Below are 17927 nucleotides of genomic sequence, written 5' to 3' on the forward strand. Positions count from 1 at the left end.
ATACACCTCAATTTGTCTTTGTGTTGGCATACATAGCCTTCATTTAAATCACACTGGCTCTGAACAGCCAAAGCCTCTGGGACACCTTGTATTCTTAGGGGACCTGCTTGGGATCCAAGATCCCCAGGTTGGGAACCACTGCTGTCATAAGGAAACTGTCAAAAATAAGTTCAAGTTTAGAAGTGACACATGTTGCGTTTGGATACAAACCACTGTGAAAGCCAGATGGGAAAAACAGCACAAAGAATAAAACTTCACACTTAATAAATATTGTTGTTCAGTTTCAGTCTCTTCCTTTCACCGCATGTTTGGGTTTAGCTTCCAAAGCAGGGGAGTCTGATCCAAAAAGAAATCTGTGTGCATTTATACTTCCCTTTGAAGGTTTGGCTCAGTAGAAGTGCACCACCTGGAATCCTCGTAAGCATCGGAAAGCCTGTGAATCCAGCTTCCCCATATCAATTAAATTGTGCTCCAGCTGCACCTGCACAAGCCCGCTGAGACTCCTGTTACCCCAGCAGAAAGCATCACGAGGCACCGACTGTATCCTGTTGTGATCAAGTGCTACGAAGTGCAAAGCTGGAGGCAGCTGTCTGGGCACCTGGCGTAAAGCGTTGTGGCAGAGATCTAACTGATGCAGGATGGGCAACATCCTAAATGCTCCTGCTGCCACTTTGAATATCTTATTCCTTGCCAGGCCGAGATGTTCCAGGTTTTTCAAGGTGTTGAAAGCTGCCCTTTTAATGGAGGATAAGAGGTTTCCCTCCAGGTTTAGAGTTTTAAGTGAAGGAGGAAGGTGTCGTGGCACTTGCTTCAGTCTGTTTCCTTCTAGGTTAAGGCTTTCCAAGTGTGTTACGTTGAGGAGGGAATCCCTACCAAGACCTTTGTTTGTTAGGTTGTTGGCACTCAGATCCAGGACCACCAGCTCCGACATGCCATTGAAAACTCCTCCACGAAACTGTTCAATGTGGTTCCCTTTTAGATACAGCTCCTTAATGGACAGAGGTAACCCCAGAGGGACTGAAGCTAACTGGTTGTGATCCAGGTTCAGAGTGCGAAGGTTGCACAGAGGAGAGAACGCTTCATCGGGAAGAGATTCAGATCCATTTCCCAGGCTGTTGTTGCTCATGCTCAGAACCAAGAGGCCAGGACACCGTGTCCAGGCTGCATCTGACATCACCCTCAGGTGGTTGTTGTCCAGGCGAAGCTCTTCGAGAGAGACTGGGAGGTCGATTGGGACACTTTCAAGGAAGTTCCTGTCCATGTAGAGGCGCTTTAGAGCCGGTACTCCCTCGAACGCTCCTTCTATGGTACCATCTGTAAGCCAATTGTTGCTCAGCACGAGGAACTCCATAGAGACATATCCAGTAAGCAAGTCCAGCTGGATGCTGTCAATGTGATTATTCATCAAGAGAATGTAGCGAGCGTTATACGGAATACCGTACGGAACCTTATCCACACCTTTATCTGAGCACTGGACCACTCTGGAAAAGAAAACATAACTTAAAATGGGTACTCCTGATCATATTCATCGTTCAGAGTATTTGACATTATGAAGGACTAAAGTAACATAACTACCAAATAGATTTGATACAAAATCCCCAATTCCGAAAAAATGGGATGTTCAACGTGTATTTCATTCCCAGCGCAACATAAACAACATATCTGAGCTCATTTTGAATTTGATGGCAGCAACGTATTTAGGAAAAACATAGTTTTATGGGTGATGATTAGCATTGTGCAGCATTTCCTCTTCTTCTAACAAATGCTTATAAATGTCTGGGAAGTGAGGAGACAAGTTGCTGGAATGTTGTCCCATTCTGGTCTGATGCAGGATTCTAGCTGCTCTACAGTCCTGAACCTTGTTGCTTCCATGATGCTCCAGATGTGTTGTACTGGTAAAAGGTCTGGACTGCAGCAGACCAGTTCTCCTGTTCCACCATGCTGCTGTGATGATGCAGGATGTGGTCCAGCATGGTGGAACCTGCAAGGTCTTCCCTGAAAGAGACGTTGTCTGGATGGGAGCAGATGCTTCAGCATTGATGGAGCTTCCCAGATGTGGAAGCTGCCCACGCCATCGGCACTAATCCCACAGAGGGATTTCCAGAAGAGGCCCGAAGAAGCACAAGCAAGAATCCCCCTGATTCTTTTGATCATACCCTGCAGATTATAAAATCTGCAGTCTTTGCAGTTTCATGTTGAAGAACAAAATATTTATTTGCCAAGCTGTCAACCCAGTTAGTCTCATACTGGTGAACATCTGCCCATCTTTACATTCAAAAGGCTCTGCTTCTCTGAAATGCTGTTGTCAGTTAATCTAATTCATGTCAAATGCTCCTCCGGTTTTTTCTTTATGAATTTTCAAGCCTTTAGTTCCGACTTCTTTGAGAAGTGCTGTTGGCGTCAAATTCAGAATGAGCAACTATATCCCACTAAATATGTCTCAGTTTCATCATCAAACATGTTATTTATGTTCTGCTGGGAATAAAATATGGATGTATGAGATTTGCAAATCATTACGTTCTGTTTTTTTATATTGACGTTTCAGTAGTGTCCAAACTTTATGGTATTTTGGTGACATAACTTCCAACAAGGCGTATAAATCATACACATTTGGATGTAAGATGCTTTCAGTATTTCTAATGTCTTACCTTCCGTAACAGGCACACTCAGGCGGACAGTAGTTGTCCATGAAGTAAGGAAAGTCTGTTGCTTCGATGACTTTCTTCTTCTTATTCTCTGGGTTTTGTGTTTTATTGTCTTTCCTCATTTTCTTTTCCTTGGACTTCTTCATTGTCTTATTTTTGCTGCTTACATCGGTTTTTGTTGGCTTCACCGAAGCCGTTTGGGCAGTTGCAAGCTGTGGTCTGGCTGGAGGTTTGGTCCCTTGTGGTTGGGAAGGAGATGCTTTGTTGTGCACTGCTGTTAGTAAGGTGTCGCTTTCTATTAGTGTAACAGTGTTGGGTTCCTCTGTGGGCTGTGCTGTGTTCGGCTGGTGTGGAAAACTGACTTTTTTAGCAGTGTTGTATATGTTTTTGTTGGAGTTTTGGGAAGGACTTGGCTCTTTTGTTGTTGAATTTGTGATTCCAAACTTTGTCTCTTCTGGTTTTGGTTTTACCGCTTCCATCCAGGAGATAAACTCACCCTCCTGTGCTTCATTGGAGGTGTTTATCCTCTCTGGGAGTTCAGCTGTGTGTGTTTTTAGCTCCATTCCTGTTGGCTTAACCAACAGATTTTTGACGTTAAAATCCTGTAAAATGGGGCCAGAGTCTGGAGGTGCTTCTGTTGGTGTGACGGGAGTTGATGGGATGACATTACGCAGAAGAGTTGGAAAAGTTGGGGGATTCTGAGACCCCGTGAGAGACTGCATAGTGACGGGAACCTCTGCCTGAGCGAGAGGAGACGTTAGATTCCTCTGTGCTATCAGATCTTCCTCCCTTTCACCGTCTCTACTGTCTATAATTTCCTGTTTCACTCTTAATGTATTTTCACCATCAGAAATGTCTCCTCTTGTCTCATCAAGATGAATTCCTGCAACTAGCCTCCTTTTTTCCTCCTCTTCTGCTATACCTTGTTTTATTCTCTCTGTTTGCTCATTTCTGTGGTGATGATTGACAGTTTTTATGTTTTCCTGGCTGTGTGTGGTTTCTTTCAGTATTTTCACTACTCTGTCCTCATCTGTGTTTGAGATGGAAAGCAAATTGAGCCGATTTTCTCCCAAATCCGACACAGCTTCTTCATCCACATGATCCATGGCATGAGATGCCGATTGTGTGTTTTCATTTCTTTTCCCATACTGCTTATTTCTGTCTTCAATTCCCGCTGGATTATTTGTTTTAATAGTTTCAGGTTTTTGCTTGATGAGTTGCTCTTCTGGTTTCACCTGTAGAATCTGCCCATCTTCTCCTCTTCCTCCGTTCCCAGCCGTTTTATTCTTGTCAGCCTTCCTTGTGGGGTTTGTGGCAGGTGTATTACCATTACTCCCCTGTTTTTTCTCCATTTCAGAGGATTCAGCAGTGATGTTTTCTTTACCATTTGCTCTCATCCCTGTTGAGATGGAAACATTCTGCAGTTGCTCACTGATGCTGTCAGACTGGTCGCCTCTGTTCAGTTTCTGTACTCCTGTAAAAGACATTCCTGTTGGAAAAAGAGAGATGACACAAAGAATAATCACATCTTGTACATCTTGCTGTTTCACTAAGCCTGCATTGTGTGTGTGTGTGTGTGTGTGTTGTTTTTATTTACCATTTTTTAAATCTTTTATTTTGGCAACAATTTGCAATAATTTGATTTAATTCTTTACTCCTCTGTGACTGATCAACTAAACTAAGATGGTGGCAGATGTTCGGTTTTGTTTGAGGTAGATCTTCTTTTGCTACAGTTGGCCAGAATTTCCTAAACCAACTGGAAAACTGGGTGTGTCCTCTGGTTCTGCTGGGAATTGGTTTGAATCCTACATTTAGGACATGGGTAAATTTGCACCAGTAACTATTGATCTTCTTGATCCATTAGTTATGCAGCCATGGGAACATCCCATGATGCATTGAGTTCAGTCATTTCTCCCATGTATAAATATATGACAGTATTAACATCTTTAACATATTTCTCCTTTTTCTGCAGGTTTTCCTGGATAAAAACTGCGGTGCACACTGATCTGTCTTTCCTGTCCTCTCCAACTCAACCAGTCAAGGCAGATGCCTGCCCTCCATGAGGCGGGTTCTGCTGGAGGTTTTATCTGCTTGTTAAAATGAAGTTTTCCTTCTCACTGTCACCTCATGCATGCTCAGGATGGGGGATTGGATCAATGTCAAGATTCGATGCAATCAGTTGGTTCTCCTTATCCAGGCTATTTATTATGAACTGGCTCAAATTGATGTGTCTGTAAAGAGTTGTTGTGAAGTGGCGCAATACAAATAAAGCTGAATTGAACTGAATTAAATCTACTCAGAATTTCTGATCATAATTATGCTAACGATACTCCGCTATATATTTCTGTCTCGCCAGGAGTCGCCACGGTGATTCCGTACGTTCATCAATATCAAATCTATACTTTCATGTGTCAGAACTTTCTTCAGCTAAATAAAGCTCAATCTGAGTCAAAGGTTCAGTCAGCAATGTTATAAAAACTAGACTCATCCAGTGTGTTACTGCCAGTTCCCATAAAGACTTATAAAAGGGAGCATATCACTCTGTTTCTGGCGTCTCTACACCGGCTTCCTTTGCAAAAAGATTTTAAGGTTTTGCTGCTGCTGCACAAGGCCCTGAATGAATGGTCCTGGTCCAACAGGTAGATCTGACCAACATGTACAACATGAGCTATTCAGACTTCTAAGATCATCAGAGTCAAGTTTGCTTCAAATCCTGAGAGTTGAAACAAAATAAGGACAATTAAACTTTTATTGTTTGAGCGAAACTACCAGAAGCCCTGATAAGTCTTTTCTAAACCTCGTTTCTTCTAAGTGGGAATTAAAACGTTTCCATTTGCCTCCAGTTTTCATTACAGTGGTGAGTTTTTCTGTTACTTTGAATATATGTTTGCGTATACACACTGATGATGGTGACATTTACAATGCATTTGCTGTCAGTATCTGTTTGTATTAAAAGTAGCCCACTGTATCTATTCTCTGTGTATGAAATGCACCAAATGAATAAATTTGCCTTGTCCTTATCAAACAATGGCAACTTTATGACCTTTTTCATTGGTTAAGCTTCTAGTAAATAGTAAAACATTGTATTTTTACTACTATGTGGTAGATTTAAATTTGCGGTGCCTTTCATGAATTTCTTTATAAAATTGTGAAAATAAAAATCTCTACCAACTGGTTTGGGTATGTAAAACCTAAAACAAGAGTTTCTTATGACAATACTGTTTCAAATTTCAACCATTTTACTGTTGTTACATTATAATTAAAATATTTATTCAGTTTATTCTTGTCCAAAACAAACAGAAAAACACAAGGAAACATTTTTCTCTTTGGCCTTATTCTTTGTGTGAAAGTTAAAAGATGAATTTTTTTTATTTCATTCATGTAACAATCTACAAAGTTAGAGTTATTTTCAACCTAAATCTTGCTTTAAAACTTTTAAATATAAGCCAAATTCTGTGAAACTGGCTCTGATATGACAAATAATTCTCTTGTGACTGTAATACTGGTGATTCTAAAGGTATGATTATATTATTGACATGCATGGCATGCTACACGACACACGTGGAGTCATGATGCAGACATGTGAGTAAAGAAGTCTGTTGCAGAAAACTAACTTCTCTGACCTTTTATGTGCAAAAAAAAAGACTCAACAAAATGAGGTTTATTAAATGTATTTACCATCAAAAGGATTGGATTTTCTTCAGTGAGAAGAGCACCCTTATCTGTAAGCGTGACATGGTACCTACCGGGATGTAAGGCGTGAGAACATCCTGGAACGGTGAGGAACACAAGTAGGACCGTGAGCACTTCCATTCTGCCTGTTGAATAACAAGAAAATGATCGGCAGAAGCATTTCAGGATTAAAAAGCAGCATTTTATTTACATTTCTAGTTTCATCTCTTCAGTTATTTTCGATTTTTTTTTTTTAAATCAATTCAGCCACAATAATAAGCCATGAACTGAAGAAGACAGTGACATTCATCATGACAGTATTGTGAAATGAATTCGTCATTTTAGAGGAATTTCACACGATTAAAGTCTCAGAAATTCAATACGGAATAACGTCTGCTTTAATTTATAACAGGGGTGCTCAAGTCCAGTTCCCAAGATCCACTATCCTAAAACTTTTACATGCATCCCTTCTCTAAAACACCTGAATCAAATGAAAGTCTGGTTACCAGGCGTCTGCCGCAGGGATCCCCAATCCGGGTCCTCATGGACCAGTGTCCTGCAGGTTTTCCAAGCTGCAACACACCTGATTCAAATCAATGTGTATTTAGTATGTGTATTCAGACATGTGCAGAGTTTATCTGAGTCTGAGTCAGGTGTGTTCCAGCAGGAACACTGGTCCTTAAGGATCAGGGTTGAGGATCCCTGGCCTGCAGAGCAGAATAACATGAGGGAAATCAGTCATTTAGTTCCTTTGTGTTGAAGAAGGGATGCATCCAAAAGTTTTAGATCAGATCTGGAGGACCAGACTTGGCATCCCTGATCTCTACACTTTACTTCTTTGTCACTTCAAGTGCATTCATTGACATAAAATCAACAGAAAACGGAATGGAAACCAGCTGACCAGCTACATCCTGACCATCGGATGCTGTAAGATCAATATTAAAAGGATGAAGGAGAAAAGTTCTGCACACAGCTGCAATGAAATCACACACTGAGCGTATTCTTTATATACTAGTTTAGCTACTAAACAGCGAACAGAACCACAGTGTACAGAATCACATGTATTTGCTCTGATAAATACCAGCCCAACATATAATAAATATAAATATGCGTCCCTGTTACCCTGATTGCAGTGAGGGCTGCCAGGCTGATGTGTGTATGTCTGGCTCTGCAGATAATAACCTTATTATTCTAGCTTTACTCAAGTTTTTAAATTGTCTTTTTTATTCAGATATAGTCAAACATAGTTTGTAAATAACCTTTTAGTTACTTTTAGTCTAAATAAAGAGTCACCGCTTCACGGCTTATTAAAAAGAAAAGAATGAACATGATCATGGTGAGTTGTGGGGTTATTTATACCACACACAGACAGCACAATAAATACCACAAATTATGAGATAATCTGTCAACAAAGCAAGTGAAGGTTAAGCAAACTAACAGTAACCACCGTGACTCACCTGCCTTGTGGCCTCTTTATGTGTCAAAGTTGGGTATCAGCGTCCACTTGACCCAACGCCTGCGTCTCCGTGAGGAAAAGTCGAGCCCTCCGGGAGAAATAGGGCATCGTTGGCTTTAATGATCCGTTTCACTGCCTCCTTCTGTACGGGGAGTTTTCACACAAAGGCTCTGAGTGAGGCAGAGGTAATGACTCCAGAAATGCCTCTATCTGGAGGGGAATTCTCACACGTACCCTCAATGTCAGAGGAATCTAAGGGATCAATGGCAGGAAAGGGAGGCAGCTTTAGGAAGAGAGGTCAAAGGTGACGACTGCTTTCACAGTGGTCACTGTTTGTCCCTTTTAAGGGGGGGATATTAGCGTCTTAGTGGTTGACAAGTAGATCCTGGAAACTTTGTGGCCTTTGACACATAATAATAATCTAATAATCTGCAATGCTCAATGCTAATGTGGGTTTGTTTACATACATATTACAACCATTACATACATACACGCACACACACATAAATATATATATATATATATATATATATATATATATATATATATATATATATATATATATATATATATATATATATATATATGAAGCCTTTTATGGTGTAGTTTTTTTTATGGTTTTTTGCTGTTTAGAATGAGTTTAATCTCCCTCGAGATTTAAAGGACAAGCGTGGGATTTAATGTGATTTGACTGTCTGAAAATAAAAAAGAAAAAAAAATACTTTTAATGGACAAAACATTCTTTTGTTCTATCAAACTCTCAAATTTCAACTTGATATGTGTCAGCTACTTTAATGGATGCTGAACAGCAGGATTTAGATCATCATTGTGAGTTTCAACCATTTCACTGTTGTTACATTATTATTAAAACATGTATTGAGTTTATTCCTGTTCAAAACAAACAGAAAAACAGAGGAAACATTTTTCTCTGGCCTTTTTCTTCATGTGAAAGTGAAAAGATTAATGTGTTTTATTTCATTCATGCAACAATCAAATCTACAGAGAGCTAAATCTTGCTTTAAAACGGGTAAATATAAGCCAAATACTGTGAAATAATTCTCTTGTGACTGTAATACTGGTGATTCTAATGGCATGATTGCATTGTAGACATGCAAGTAAAGTATAAATATAAGACATCTCAGAGGGCTACACAATGGTTAACACTGTGGCCTCACAGAATGAACGTTTGCATGTTCTTCCCGTGTATTTGTGGGTTCTCTCCAGGTACTCCGACTTCCTCCCACCGTCCAAACACATGCATGTTAGGTTTATTGGTTACTCTAATTTCCCCCTACACTGCAAAAACTCAGCCTTAAAAAACAAGAAAAAAATATACAAAAATTTGGTGAATTTTGCTTAAAATAATATAAATTATCTGCCAACATACAAGAAAATGAGGCTTGTCAAGACTTCCCAAAACAAGTAAAAATACTCTTAAAACAAGAGGAATTCTCTGGCATAAAAACTAAGAATTATCTTACCTTTAAAAAAATAAGCTTATGTGGACTCAATTTAAGATTTTTAATCTTACTTAGATTTAAGTTTTTGCAGTGTAGGACTGAGTGTGTGTGTGTGGTCCTGTGATGGGCTGGCGGCCCTCCCAGGGTGTACCTGTCTCTCGCCCAGTGATTACTGGGATAGACTCCAGCTTCACTGCAACTTAACTGGACTAAAGCAGTTAAAAAAATGACTGAATGAAAATATTTTAAGAAAATTTTAACATTTGTTGAGTTGCCATTAAATAGCTGCTCTTTGTGCAGCATATCAGTGCAGATCATCTCAGGGTGTGAGGACGTTACTTTGCATTGGGATGACTCTGTGTGTGTGTGTGTGTGTGTGTGTGTGTGTGTGTGTGTGTTCATGGACGTGCAATGGCACTAATTCAGATTTAGTTATGTTGTTGTCTTCCTCCCTAATTGCTCTTGTATTGGGTCTGGTTTTATTTATTCTGAAAACATGGAAGAAATATGTCATTAATGACACATCGCTAGGGGCAACAGAGACTCAGACAACAGAGCGGGTCGCCTGGGTTCACGGTTCGAACCCTGTTTCATCACAGTCAGTCTACCGTTGTGTCCCTGGCAAGACACTGTCTCCAGTTGGCATTCCTGGTGTGTGAATGTGTTTGAAAGTCTTTTGTGGGATCGACTAGCGTCCTGGTGGCCATACATGTAGCTCACACCACTGGTGTGTGATGGTAGAGTGAATGAAGGAGGGATTTAATGTGAAGTGTTGTGAAAAGAGCCGATCTGTTGTTTTTACATGATTTTCTTCTAATTCCACAAAAGTTGGTTTAATATTATTATTTATCTGACATTTTAGAAGCACATGAGCCGGACAGAAACCCACAGAGAGAAGACTTTCTCTCAGAGACCAGAGGTGATAAAATGGTTATCAGGATGGTTTTAGATTAAATGCTGCTGCTGACTTCCTGAATTTCAATATGCAGCAGATTTTAAGAGTAATTGAAAAGTAATATTTTTAACGTATTTACTGTTAGTATGAAATTAAAATGTTACCAAACAATCCTAAATTTCTAATTAGTAAAATGTTTTATTGTGAAGTAAGCATCAGCAAAGCAACAGAATAGCAAGTGTCAGTAAACTTGCAATTATGTTTGCCTGATAATGTTTGATTTTGATCCCACATGATGAAGTAACTCAGATACTTTTATTGTTGCGAAGAGAAACTGTTCTGGTGAAGTGGGCTGGAGACCAACCTCTCTCCATCTCCATGTGGAAATCAATCTGAGACGTTTTGACTTCAGTGAAACTATGATCTTCTGTGTTATGCCTCTAAGAAGGAGAAACACCTAAATAAACGAGGTTTACAACCTCAGATGAAAACAGAGGATTGTTCAGAGTCGGGCACATTTATTCACTCTTCACAGACAGACAGGCACAGATCCAACACGCTAGGAGAGCCGAGGCCAACATAACATACAAACCCCCCCTGCCTGCAAAACAAAAGGACAACTTACCACAAAAAATGTACAAACCTACATTTAACCTATCCTACAGTAACATAAACGAGAGAAAAGGTCCCTGTTTGGCAAAACAAAATGGCAGCTTTCCCCTACAAGGCCAATCTGGAAAAATACTAAGGGTTATGCTAAACAACAGATAAACCACAATGTCACTAAGCTGACGTAGAACACAGACATGGTGTGAAAGGCAGGTGACCAAAAGACACACAGATCCTGAGGTGTTTTAAAGGCCACCCCTAGACCTGATTGGCTGGAGGAGGCTGCCACACATCCACACAATAAGGAACACCTGGGAAGGGAGTATGATGTACAGATGAGTAAAACACATTTCTGTAACATCTAATAAAAGGCAGGAATGGATGAGCCTTTTTTTCCACACTTTATTTTCTATTAAAGTCATTATATATTTTACAAAAAAAAAAACAGAAAAAAAGGAAATTATATAGAAGAAACACAAATAAAGCAACTGGGGATTAAGAGGAGTACTTAAATCAACTAAAAAGCACTGACAAATGTTACAGTTTAAAGGGAGAGAAATGGATGAAGCCTTTTTAGGATCTGGGACTCATGTCGGCATGGCGGGGTCCACAAGCCGAGGACCTGCTGTCCATCGCTTTGTGTTTGACCCTTCTTGTGTTGTTTCATCAAATTTACTTTAAGATCAATTAAAACATTTAAATAAAGAAAAAAAATCAAACCTCTGGTCAAAGCCCCAATTTTTCTTTTCAGATATTATTAATCGACTGGTTCGCTGCCCTAAAAACATTTCCTTATTAATATTTTTTGCATTTTTTTATTTGAAGAACACCTAATAGCAAAGTAAAACTGCTGTTATTTAAAGTTTATTTAATAATAATAATGATGATAATGATTGTAATAACAGTCTATAAAAAGGAAAAGAAAGTAAATTCGTTCATGCTGTTCAGGTCAAAACCAGCAGGAAAACATGAACAACTTCAAACCTTCCTTGGAAAAAACTGAGACTTCTGTCTATATGTTGGATTAGTTGTTTTGATCATTTGGTTGAGTAAAATCCAGAATACTTTTACAAAACAGAAATTTCATTTCAGGACTTAACGTGATTAGTTGCACGTTGAAAGAAGCTGTTTTTTTTTTCACGTACAGAAGAGCGATCCATTAAAAGGCTCGAATCTCATGCAGAACATATGAAATGACAACACAGACTAACAGGCAATGATTGCAGTATCTTAACAGCCCACCAAGAGGCAGCATCCACCCACCCAGATTCCCTCTGTTGCCCTGAAAGGGTCCAACGCTGCATCACACTGAGTGGAAAACACAGCCGATGGGTTTAATGTTGCTTTTATTTCCACATCGGTTTTATCCTTCTGGACTCTGAGGAGAACGACGTCATTCTGCACATGAATACTGAACGACTGGAAAAGGAGGCTGAGACAGAAGAAGAGATAGAGAAGTCTTTTGACGCCTTGTGCTGAGGCATCTCATTTCCTGTTGAGGGTGACGTAATGTATAGGAGAGTAGGTGTGAAAGCAGCAATAATGGAAGAAACAGAGAGGTGGGGGTGGCTTTGCTTTACACTTGCACCTGTTTAAGGAGAAGGAAACCAGCGTCTCCTACATGTACAGTGGTTATGTGTGTGAATGGTGCTGAAACGAGGAGAGAAATTGATGAAGAATGATGACCCTCCTCCCTCATTGACCTATTTTGATGGCAGTTCGTCTGCCACTGTGGCTTTGATGCCTGATCAGCGGCTTCATAAAATCCCCTTCACAGACAAATCTGTCTGTCTGGACTTTTGCCTTCAAGCCAAAATCACTTTTACAGTTCAACAATTGTTCTGTGGTTCGTCCAGATGCCCTGCCAGCTGCCCGGTAGCTTCACCAACTAGCCTCACTCCTCTGGCGCGCTTCCATTCCCAACAATGACATAACATGTCATTTAAATGATTGTGGCGTAATCAGTTTTTTAAAAACCGAGTTGCAGATTTGAATCATTCTCCAGGATTTCACTCAATCGTTGGCTTAAAAAAATGTATTTTTGTTTCGAGCTTTTATAGATTGGTGACGAACGTTTTGTTGGAGTCTTTAAGCTGGACAAACAATGACATAAGTGGCGAGGAAGACACTCTGGGGACCAAGGATATTTCAGAGAAATAAACCTTTTTTAGCTTAAATGCTAATAAACACCACATTTAAATGCCCCAAAATGTCCTATACCTTGTTTTTTATTTTTTATTTTGAATTAAAATTTCATAAACTGCTATGTAAATGAGGTTCATTTGCTTGAAATAAAGAGTATTATAATTTCGTAGCATGACTAAAGGTACAGAAGGGGACTGAAGCACCACAGCTTTCCGAAATCACTGTCAGCTGCACACGCTGTATCTGTTACCAAGTCATACATCTGTTACGACACCGTCGTGTCGTTTATGTTGAAATAAACTACTTGAGTAATGCAAATGTTTGTTTGAGCAATTACACATGGTATGCGTGCGTAAAAGCTGTTGTTTTCATCATTTATCGGCCTTGTAAACACAGAAGGCAGCTATCCGACTGCTAATGACACGATGCAGAGTGATTGACACTGTTTGGAGGCGTTTCCTGAGGCATCATCGGCTCTGATTGGACAAACATGTGTCATGCGCCAAAGACAAAGGCTCTGATTGGAACACCTATTTTTACACAACGCTGTATCACCTATGAATGGGCTACAGTGATGCCGGAACTACCGTCTGAAAGCCCGGAGTCTCCCGATTAAGAGGGAAAAAAAAGTAAGTTTCTATCTTTTATGGTTCGAAAGCTATGCTGGATTAAACACAACATGGTCCCTGGCATCGCCGACGGTGCCGGCGTCCCCAGAGTGTTAAAGAGAAGAATGTGTCATGTTTTTGGCTCTGAAACGACTGATTCTGCTCTGAAGGATAAATGCGAGTCAGTCCAGGTTATTGGACAGATAACTGATGGGATCATTAACATCATGGCCACAGATTCGTCTCTTTGTGGCGAGTAGAAAGTAAATTACAGTAAAAAGAACAATCATCGACATTATGTACTTTGAGGGAATAAATCCAGGCGAGAATAAATGAAGGAAAATGAGGTGAAACCCGAGCAGAAGAAAGAAAGAAACAAAAAAAAAAGCTTGAGTGACAACACAGCTGCAAGAAACCCCCCCCCCCCCCCCCCCCCCCCCCAAGCTATCCCATCTGTTTGGAGCCTGTTTTCTGCTGGTAGAAGTGGCGGCGGGGGGTGAACAAGGGTAAAGGCCAAAGGTCACAGACTGTGATCGATTTGTTTGACTGAGAAGCGTCAGACCCATATCTGAGATGTGCGCATGCCTTGCTGCAAGACACAATAGAAACGGAGGCCGTCCTTCTGTTGTCCCGCCAGACCACGTTCTGCACGTTTCTGCTTGTTGCTCAGCACCTCCAGCGGGTGCGAGGCGCGCACGCTCTGTGCTGCTGTCTGTGTAAAGTTGACACAGTAAACCAATATGCACCACTGTATACTGGGAATGGGGTCACTCCCAGAATAAATGCCCAGTTATATTTTGTGCTGAACAGAATGTGCAGATCAGCAGAAACTGTTTTCTCTGGTATTGTCAAGATGTTTAAGTCACATTTTTTATAATATTTAGACATATTTTGACTTGTAACGTACATTTTTCCTGCAGATGAACCCTTTTCACGTCATTTTTAGTTGTTCAGTTTGTAATATGCATTGCTTTACTAATAGACATGTCAGGTAAACATGAAGAAACACTGAACCAAGTCTATGTGCTGCCAAGGATGGTTAATATTTCCAAGAGAGTGAATTTTTGCAGGTTAATGAACATCCTGAATGTTCTTCAGCAGATGCCAGATCGTTCGCTGGCATTTGCTTCGCTTGCTTTTTAAAGCACATCCAAGTATGTTTTCTTTTTTCCTCTCCAGAGAGGGGAGCAGTAATCCTGAGGCCTCACAACAGTCTGAAACGCTCTATTGACTTAACCCTGCCCAGAATAGCTCCACCAAATTAAACCGCTGTTTATGTTTTAGCACAGAGTTCTTCTGTGTCACTAAGTTCAGCACGGCAAGATGCTTTAGAGAAAAGCAGATAAAGCAGTGGGCGGAGGGACTTGGAGAAGGGAGAGAGATGCGATTTCCAAGCAGATAAAGACGGTTCAAAGCAGCATTTGGAGTTTTGAAAGCTGAGCAAAGGCTCAGAATGGCAAATAGCTTTCTTTTGGTTAATAATGCTTATCTAACCTGTAGGTCACGCAGCTCTTCAAACATTACATCTACGGTTAGGACAGGCTGATCAAAACAAGGTCAGGTCAAACAGGACAGAGTTTACTCTGAGGAAAAGTTGACATTGTGGTTTTATAGTTTAATTAAAAAGGATAATTATGTTGGCATCAGAAACTAATTTCGACATTTTAGTTTTATATCTTCCTGTTGGAAGACTCGTTGAAGAACACACCTCAGGAGATGTATTGATTGCTCACACACACACACACACACACATAGACGTAGCAGCCTTTACAAACACCCTCACAATCAATGTTTCCCATGGAAAGGAAGAGGAATCCATTAGCTTTCTTTTATATGTGGAAAATTGGAAGCAACCTAGAAGCAGCGTTGACATTTTACTGCCACATATTGCACAGAAGGAAGAGCATTAATGAAGCAAACTGGCTGAGTGGGACCTTTTTGTCCTTTAAAGGACTCCTTTGTTACCAAGCGTCGCATATGTGTTGTTGAAATCTCTACTCAGAGCTTTGCTGATCATTGATGCTATTAACTGAGGAAAACTCACCATATGCGACAATTTCTCCCATTTCTTTTGCTTCCTTTAGAATCTAAACAAGCAAGAAGTGTGGGATGTGTGTGTTAACAAAGGATACAGGATGTATAGGAGCTGTATTGTTACAGCAGGATGCAGAGACAGATGGGTAGACAATGTTTTGCTGGGTGATGTGGGTCATTGAGCCTGCAATTTGCCACCGCTATTAAGCAATCTGACACAGACAGAAAGATAAGATCTCACTTTATATTCAACCCTTCTTACAGGAGACGAACACTGCTTAATGTTGCCAGTAACTTATAATCTTCCTCTCACACCGTTTGACATTTTTTAAAAGCATTTGATGTTTTCACCCGGCAACCAAATCCAGGCTTAAAAGCAAAGAGGAGAGACGGTAAAGGAAGTTGCTGAAATCAAGTCAGTAGATATATTTTTTATTAACTTAATTGCTCATTTTTCTATAGAATTTGTGACCAAAACTACTTGGATTGGATGGAGAGGATGGTCTGATGTTTGATTCTAAAAATCTAAAATAAACAAATAAATAAAAAAGAAATAAAGATGTAAATGCAAGCTCTGAGAAATGTAAAGTTGTAAGTATCTGTGGTTTCTAAAAACATGAAATGGTAATGTTTCTCACCTGGAACTCTTATAACAAACCACTTCAGACTTTGAGTGTGCTGACACGGCGCAGTCTCACCTGTAAATGTTCCCATGTTTAATACCTACAGTCTGTGAGTCTAGATGTATCATGCGCCTGTTGTTTCATCTTGGCTTGTATTTTTTAGGCATGAATATAAATATAAAATGAGGTCTAAGCAATATTCATGTAGATTTTTGTAGCATGTCACACTTGAACCTCTCTAAGTGCCTTTACCTTCCAACCCCAACCATAAAGAGAGAGACTCATTAATGAGAGGGAAGTAAACAAACACAGTGTTGACGTGAGGGACGTGTCCTGAATCACTGTTTTCTTGTGCAACAGTGTTCAGTGTCACGAAGTTGAGTGGATTCGCAACTCCTGCAATCCCCTATTTCTGCCAAGTAAGCACATGCAACCAGGGAGATGTGGAAAGAGTCTCATCACTTGGTATGAAGATATATTAAACTGACAAATAAAAATACAAACCATGTCTGTGTTCAGAGTAATAAAAGGATAAAAACACTTCTGTATATTTTCAGTGTAAGAGTGCTGTTGTTTTCACATTTAAGGTGTTTTCTGTTGCTTAACAAACTCAACAATATGCAGAAAACAGATTTAATTAGCTATAGATAGATAGATAGATAGATAGATAGATAGATAGATAGATAGATAGATAGATCAATATTTATGCCTATTTATTTGATACTTACCATACAACTTGAGCATTTTTTCATATTACAGTGAGTTTGAAGTGCTTTTTGTGTGATAATTTAAGTTTTAAAAGAATTAAAACTGAAGAGGAAAAAGTCTGAATGGGTAGAAAAGAAAGGAAACACACAGCAGCGTATGAAAATCCACCATGGAAATGTGCGCATTGCCAAAGAAAAAGAAAAAAAAAGTTGTGTGAATAACTTTTTTGTCATCTCCCTGTTCAGCCCGACTGTCTGTGTGTGTGTGTGTGTGTGTGTGTGTGTCTTTGTGAATATTGTCTGTGAGCGTGCACGGTCAGGGGCCCTTGTTATTATGTCCTGCTGCTTTTCAATGGAACAGCTGTGCGAGGCTCCAGCCGCCTCCAAACAAGGCACAGCCTGCCTGGTAACTGCCCTCCCATTGGCCAACTTTCCACGTCCTCCGACCAATCAGACGCGCCACACGTTCAGGAAGCGCATGGGGGGAGAAAAACACAACACAGAGGGAGACAGAAAAGAAAGGAGTGTGAGAAAGTTTTTCTGTGAAGAAAAACACGCGTGAGGTTGAAGAGTTTTCGGCTCATGTTTCTAACAGGGAGTGATCGGATCAAGAAAACACAAGCAGAAAGAAAAAAAGCACTGATTATACTTGGAGGTTTTTCTATGATTTCACATGAAAATGTTTCTCAAATCCTGTTTAAGGTTACTTTTTGCTTTGACTCTGTAAGTCCTAATAAAACTATTTGAAGGAGTTTTTCTTTGTTAAAATAAAAAGTTGAACCAGAGATATAAAAAAATAATAAAATAAAGACGATTTTAACATGGTTAAAAATGCTTGTGGGCATATTTTCTCCCTTTGACCTGATCCTGTGATGTCTGACAACACCAAGGTGGTGACTTTCCTCCATGGAAGCTGTTGCCTTTGTGTCTGGCAGGCTGAGACGTGCCACTGCAAAACCAGCGCTTCCAGTGCTTTGACTGGGCTTACTGGGGGATTTGAGTCACTGCTCTTGGGGATAATAGGTGTTTGTTTTACAGTATCTGTGACGCATGCAGTTGCTAGATGTGAGGAG

General features: G+C 40.1%; 1 protein-coding gene across 1 annotated transcript; it reads right to left on the bottom strand.

The window, feature by feature from the left end:
• Nucleotides 1-388: 388 nt before the first annotated feature.
• On the bottom strand, nt 389-2695 carry LOC306773683 (podocan; the record flags this gene model as incomplete). The annotated part of the gene is made up of 2 exons (XM_079263568.1): nt 2649-2695; nt 389-1481 (listed from the first exon to the last, which is right to left on the bottom strand). Exons 1-2 carry the CDS (start codon nt 2687-2689, stop codon nt 389-391), a joined length of 1134 nt encoding a protein of 377 aa, XP_079119694.1. The 5' UTR covers nt 2690-2695.
• Between the last annotated feature and the right edge of the window lie 15232 nt (nt 2696-17927).

This window comes from Telmatherina bonti (assembly GCF_933228915.1).
Source record: "Telmatherina bonti genome assembly, chromosome: 23".
Lineage (NCBI taxonomy): Eukaryota > Metazoa > Chordata > Actinopteri > Atheriniformes > Telmatherinidae > Telmatherina > Telmatherina bonti.